This window comes from Perkinsus marinus (assembly GCF_000006405.1).
Source record: "Perkinsus marinus ATCC 50983 genomic scaffold scf_1104296957216, whole genome shotgun sequence".
Taxonomy (NCBI): domain Eukaryota; phylum Perkinsozoa; order Perkinsida; family Perkinsidae; genus Perkinsus; species Perkinsus marinus.
In genome coordinates this window covers 73,677-79,405 of record NW_003207206.1, presented here as the reverse complement: position 1 = coordinate 79,405, position 5,729 = coordinate 73,677, and the positions used below count along the sequence as shown (strand labels likewise).

At 46.0% G+C, this 5,729-nt stretch overlaps 2 protein-coding genes across 3 annotated transcripts; both read right to left on the bottom strand.

Annotated features, from left to right (window-relative positions):
- On the bottom strand, positions 1-3,042 carry Pmar_PMAR007438 (hypothetical protein). 2 transcript variants are annotated; one of them, XM_002774859.1, is made up of 8 exons: positions 2,798-3,042; positions 2,550-2,707; positions 2,377-2,458; positions 2,186-2,304; positions 1,241-1,356; positions 757-866; positions 596-691; positions 36-476 (listed from the first exon to the last, which is right to left on the bottom strand). In XM_002774859.1, the coding sequence occupies exons 1-8, from the start codon at positions 3,007-3,009 to the stop codon at positions 200-202; spliced, it is 1,170 nt and encodes a 389-aa protein (XP_002774905.1). In that variant the 5' UTR covers positions 3,010-3,042; the 3' UTR covers positions 36-199. The 2 variants fall into 2 exon arrangements, with proteins under 2 accessions (XP_002774906.1, XP_002774905.1); XM_002774860.1 differs by having other exon boundaries at positions 1-691.
- A 67-nt stretch (positions 3,043-3,109) lies between these two features.
- On the bottom strand, positions 3,110-5,418 carry Pmar_PMAR007437 (hypothetical protein; the record flags this gene model as incomplete). The annotated part of the gene is made up of 6 exons (XM_002774858.1): positions 3,110-3,253; positions 3,648-3,815; positions 3,992-4,083; positions 4,344-4,461; positions 4,772-4,922; positions 5,230-5,418. 6 exons carry the CDS (start codon positions 5,416-5,418, stop codon positions 3,156-3,158), a joined length of 816 nt encoding a protein of 271 aa, XP_002774904.1. The 3' UTR covers positions 3,110-3,155.
- Positions 5,419-5,729: the final 311 nt, after the last annotated feature.

Here is a 5,729-nt window from a genome sequence, read left to right as displayed (position 1 = left end):
GATACAACTTCCTGTCAAACCCGATAGTAATAGTATCGATAGTAATACAAGAAATACAAGAAAGTGACCCGCTTCTCCGTGAACTTATCAAACTACTACCTTATCACCAGAAAAGATATTTACAGTTCAACGACTCGCCGCAACTAAAACGGCGGCTATTCACAAGTCGTTCGATATTTACACCAACGGCCTTGTACGACTAGTAGCCTCTACCGTAAAAAGCCGAACTCGCCAGAGTTTGAGAAAAGTTCTCCTCACTATCGCCGTTATGCCGATTGTGATGATTATGATGATGACGATGGTGATGTGAAGCTGATGAGCGGCCTGGCACTATGTAACTGTCTTGTCGTTGTTGTTCTCCGACATGTTGCTGATCTTGTTGTTGTTCTTGCTGTTGGTGTAATTCAGTCTGCTTTAATAATTTGATGATTTGAAGCTTTTCCTTCTTACGACGCTTTATCTCACCCGGCGGACACCTGTAAAACGAGGTCAATAATTCAGAATAAGGATATTGTCACGCATTTTATTCTCAAAACAGGCGAGCGAATATTTCCCAAGCGGAATAAATCACCCCAGGAAAAACGCTCATTGTTACAAATGACAAAACTCGCACTGAGCTCCGTGACGGCATCCACTCGCGTGATAAAACCATGCACACGGTTTACAAGTCCCCGAAGCATGCAATCTTGATCTGATCGTAAGATACCGTTGAGGAAATGCAAGATTGCAAGTGGCTGCAAGTGGCCTACTACTTACCCTATGCTGGGATAAATAGAGGGATCCAAATTAATGGGGAAACTGTCGGGACTGTGAGACGACGCGACTGGACTGAGACTATTCACTTTACCGACGCTAGAATTGAGCGACTGAGGTGGAAGGAAAAATCAGAGAACATCAACCAAGCTAACATGATATATATTTTTTGGTCATAACATACGATCAACACAGGGATCATGTGATAGCAAAACGAGTATGCCAGGTGAACAGCAGTGCATACACAAAGCAAGGAAAATGTTGCCACAATATAGAGTCAGCGACGAAAAACAGATATAGGGAACTTTCACCCATGATATGAAAAACATATTCCACAATTCACTTCGTAGAAAACAATTGTGTTATCAGTCGCGAAAACATACATGTTCTACAATTTACATGGAGTATTACTCCACTTCACGTTAAACGGGTGGAACTCCGCTGTATAGAGCCTTCGACCAGTTCGAATGCTCTTCCCCCTTACTACATTCGGTGGGGTCATGCCCATATCTACAGGACAACTCTGGGGTGTCTTCTTCGATGACGGCAACTGCGAGGGGGGGAAGTTTATGAAGGTGTTTTTGATTGGTAGGAAATGGTCCTCTGAGGAAAGGACATAGACTCAGAACAAAATCGGTCTAGGGGCGACAAAGTCCCGATTCCTGACGATTTTCCCCACTTTCCACACTACGACAATACACACAGTACGGAGGACTCTGCCATTACATCCTATTCGACTACTCTGATCAAGTAGCATCGAAGTGAATGAACAGTTTTCAAAAGTAACAACACTGCGAATCGTTTCATAAACTGTACAGAGGCCCCCCCACCAAAAAAAACTGAAAACTACTGAGAAAATTACAAAAAAAATTCAAAAACTATTTTCTTCAGCCGTGAGAATTTCCATCAACCGAATGCAAATACTATGCAAATACAGACGTATAAACTCAAACTCACTAGGCAATGACGTAAATCGAAAGATTCAAACAAGACCACTGAAACGGAAACCCTCCGTCCCCCCTCCCACCCGTCACCAGTGTGGTAAAATTTGCACATGATCAACCACAAGTGTTGGTGATAATATCTAAACTCTGGGGAAATTTTGGAGAATTTCTGTTATTTTCTGTCCACTTCTCGTATTTTTTCTCGATTCGTATATGAACTCCTAGTGAGGAAACTATTGAGCTCAGCTGAGGAAAGCGAGTACATATTTCGCACCACTGCTCCGAACATTTCTCGACACATCTTCACGGCCTCGATCTTACCAGTTCAACAACTACGTGTACCTTACCGAACTAAGGGAAAAATTTTTCGAGAATTTTTTTTCGCGGCGTCCACATTATTTTTTTTGTTCTTGATGATGATGCCTCCCTAGCAACCTTAACTGTAATTTTTGTTATTAATCTACAGCTTCCCGAAACCCACGTCCAACCTCCAATGCCGTTCCCGTTTCTCAACTCCTCCTGCATTTGCCCGAGTCTCTCATTCGTGCTTTCCTGCCCGACCTCAACAGCTAAGCGTGTGAGAGTATCCACATCTGCTCTAGTGAATCTGATCACGTCGAACAGTATGAATCGATCACCGGGGCGAGCGCTAACTAATCCGACGAGCAATTATTATTACCCTTGTTGAGCCAAGGAACGGGTGTCCAACGCGGCGAGATCGGACACTGTCACTAGACCGTGGCTTCTCAAAAGGTCGATTCCTACAAAATGAACAACAGTAATAGATAGGATAGAACGAATGAGCGCGATCATATGGTTGTTTTAACCCCATCCAAAACGCCCGTTTATTACCCGCGGATGACACTCCGTAGGTGACCAGGATATCCACTGTGAGTCCCATAGCATGTTGGAGGAGGAGGTGCTGCGTTGGTGATGGATGGCTGGGAGCAGAGCCTGTTGTTGGACTATACGAGCTGCTGTCCACAGTGTTAGAAGACAAAGCATATATACTGAAATGGAATGACAAAGGATCGAACCTGGGTCGTACGAGCGAGAGACCAACATACTAACCTACTACACCACTACAACCTCCGACTTACTCAGCATTTTGCTCGGGAATCAAATTTGATGCAGCTGAGAATAACGACGGTGCTGGATATTCGTCGACTTGCACCAACGGAGAAGACCCACTCCCAACCGTCATCCTCCTCTCCCCTTGTGTTGATCCCCGGCCTCGCGATGAACCTTCCCCACCGTTCGCGTCTGCATCTGCCACCGGAACTTCATTCGAGAATCTCAGATCACTTGGCATATACAAACAAAATGGTTAAGTCAACTGATCCAAAGCTGCGACGACAAGTTGGTGAACACAACAGTCCAGAACGAAACGAACAAGTAGAAACAACACTATAAAGAGCTGCTGAATGTAACATCCGCACCGCCAAGTATCGCCGAAGATCACTGCTGCCCAGTCTTCTTACCCAACACCACCGTAATCAGGTTGGGATGATACTTCAAGTTAGCACAAGCTGTAGTGCTCTCTTGATCGATAGAACCTGAACAACAACAACAAGCCTAAATCTCTTTCGCGCGCCACAAAACTACCCCCTCGCAAGACTCGACGTTTACTCAAGTAGGAACCAACACAATCGACCACACACACACACGGCAACCGTTGAGAACCAAACCATTCCCCTTCCCTATACACGACGCCATTTCCGATACTGTCAATAATTGCAATCATCCTAAGTCAGAACAACATCAAAACGTACCTCACCAGCAGAGGTTCATTCACCTTTGAGAAGTCGCATTAGAGTCTAATCACAGAGAGAAAAATGTTCCTAATGTGGGAAACTGATTGAACAATGTGTTCCTAGCCATACGTGGAAAATTCAAAATGAGTTCCTCCTCCCGGGAACATTATAGGTTTATGAATACTCCCCTGCTCACCAGTGGCCAGCTGTCTGAGTACCAGGATATTCGAAAGTATGACCCTCCTCATCTGCTGAACATCCCTCCTGGTACGAGCATCAGCTTTCGACCGCTTCCCAACTTGCTCCAAGTAGAATCCTGTTCCGTTCAGCGACTTGATACTGTTCAGCACCACACGTTGCAGACCTGAATAGAATCGAAAATCTTAGCGAAGCGACGCAATCGTCAGGGTCACTGGGTGATCGAATATTGTTGTGAACTCAATGGAACTCATCAAGACGAACGGAAAACCACCCGTCCAGTTCCTGCGTCTACATTCAAGGTAGTAAGATTCCAAATAGGATATCACAGGGCCCACTCACCCAAGTTGGCATCAGATTGGTCCTGTCCAGTGACCGCCATCGCTGTCGACTGGAGGAAGTCCGCAAAGGTGAGCTCGTGCGGGAGACGGTAACTGAGACAAAAAACGGGTGAAAAATTCCGAAAACGTGATAAAATCGCCCCAAGATAACCGGCAACGAACGAGACGGCAAGCACTACACCCAACAACAAAACCATTCCGAGTTCAACCGATCCCCTCCGAGAAGCAAAGACCTCAACTCTACCGCACAACGGGTCTCGATAAAGACTCCGCACAATGACCGCGCGCCACAAAATTGCCCTCCCCAGGGGAGGCTCCCCTCCAGCCTCTCAATCAGCCCTCCCGCAACCTACCTAGAAAGCATAGTCTGTATCCTCACAGCGAACCGCGACGCGATCGACTTGGCCACAGCTTCAGTCGGGGCATTCATAAGCCCAATATACTGCAACGCCAGCATCATACGGAATGAACCTACCAAACCATATACACCCCGACAACGCCACTCCTTAGCTATCATCCAGACACATTCTATCACTAAATTACGTAGTGCAAGTATTCTATTCGCCAAAACCACTCAGCGACCCATTCATCACGTACTTCTACATCGAAATTTCACAAGCATTCGAGAAGCTCATAATATAGCCTTCGAATTCCCGCGAATACTAGAGAGCTTTTCATACCATAACTCGCCATTCGGTTGGTTTCTGCTCATCTATTCCAACATATCTCAACTATTCCTTCCCTAGCCATGACGAGACGGTAACCCTCCATCGTATATTACCCTGAATGATCTCCATCCTGGCCTGCAATAGGGCCATGTCGTTAGTAGGCTCTGGGGGAGGAAGCTGCCTATTCTTACGCTCGCTTCTACGGAGATGTCGTGGCTTCGATGCTAGGTCCAATGCGTTGAGCATCTCTCGCAAGGCATATAACTGACAACGACCATCATACATGACGATACTACATAAGGGCGACCTAATCTATCAACATACTACATAAGGCGGTCGACCTAGTCTATCACGATACTACATAAGGTTGAACTAATCTATCATGATACTACATAAGGCGGTCGACCTAATCTATCATGATACTACATAAGGCGGTCGAGCTAATCTACCACGATACTACATAAGGTCGAACTAATCTATCAAGATACTACATAAGACGGCCGACCTAATCTACCACGATTCGATCTAAACGACCAGAACATCATAAAGAACCGCATCCTTCCATCATTACCCTAACACCAATTAGATAGTCCTCAAACCACAACAGCATAGGCATCTCTTCGTTGTCTGCTAGGCCCAGTTCAAAGGTAAGCTGCAACTCTATCTGCATCAGGCTTATAGCTTGATCGGTCACCCACGTCCACATCGGTTTCTTGAATCCTAATCGCTTGCCGTAGTTGATCTCGAGCATTTCGTCCATTCCCAATCCCTGGAAAATGAGGAAAGCTTTCCGCATCGCTCCACACCGATAGAAACCCTCCCACTTGAGTTTGCATGAAGTTATACTCCGGGATGAGCTTAGGGATGCTCCTATGCTGTCTCGATCGGCTCTTCAAAAGAGTCCGCGCGCGCAGCTGCGTAATCCGAACACAGTTAGCTAACACGTCGGTAGAGATGTCTCTATGGGCCGTCCACAGATCACTAGGCACACCAAAGGACTCGAGGGAATCCTGAAAACCGATAAGGAGTAGTAGAAGTGGAAATACAAATACACGAGAGAAACTCCAACGA

What these genes read in the sequence shown, in the direction of transcription:
- Pmar_PMAR007438 (XM_002774859.1), bottom strand. Translation starts at nt 3,009, where the DNA reads ATGCCAAGTGATCTGAGATTCTCGAATGAAGTTCCGGTGGCAGATGCA. An exon ending in AAACGGGAACGGCATTGGAG is followed by an intron (nt 1,357 to 2,185) that starts GTTGGACGTGGG and finishes TCCTTTCCTCAG; the next exon opens with AGGACCATTTCCTACCAATC. An exon ending in CAGTGCGAGTTTTGTCATTT is followed by an intron (nt 477 to 595) that starts GTAACAATGAGC and finishes CTCGTTTTACAG; the next exon opens with GTGTCCGCCGGGTGAGATAA.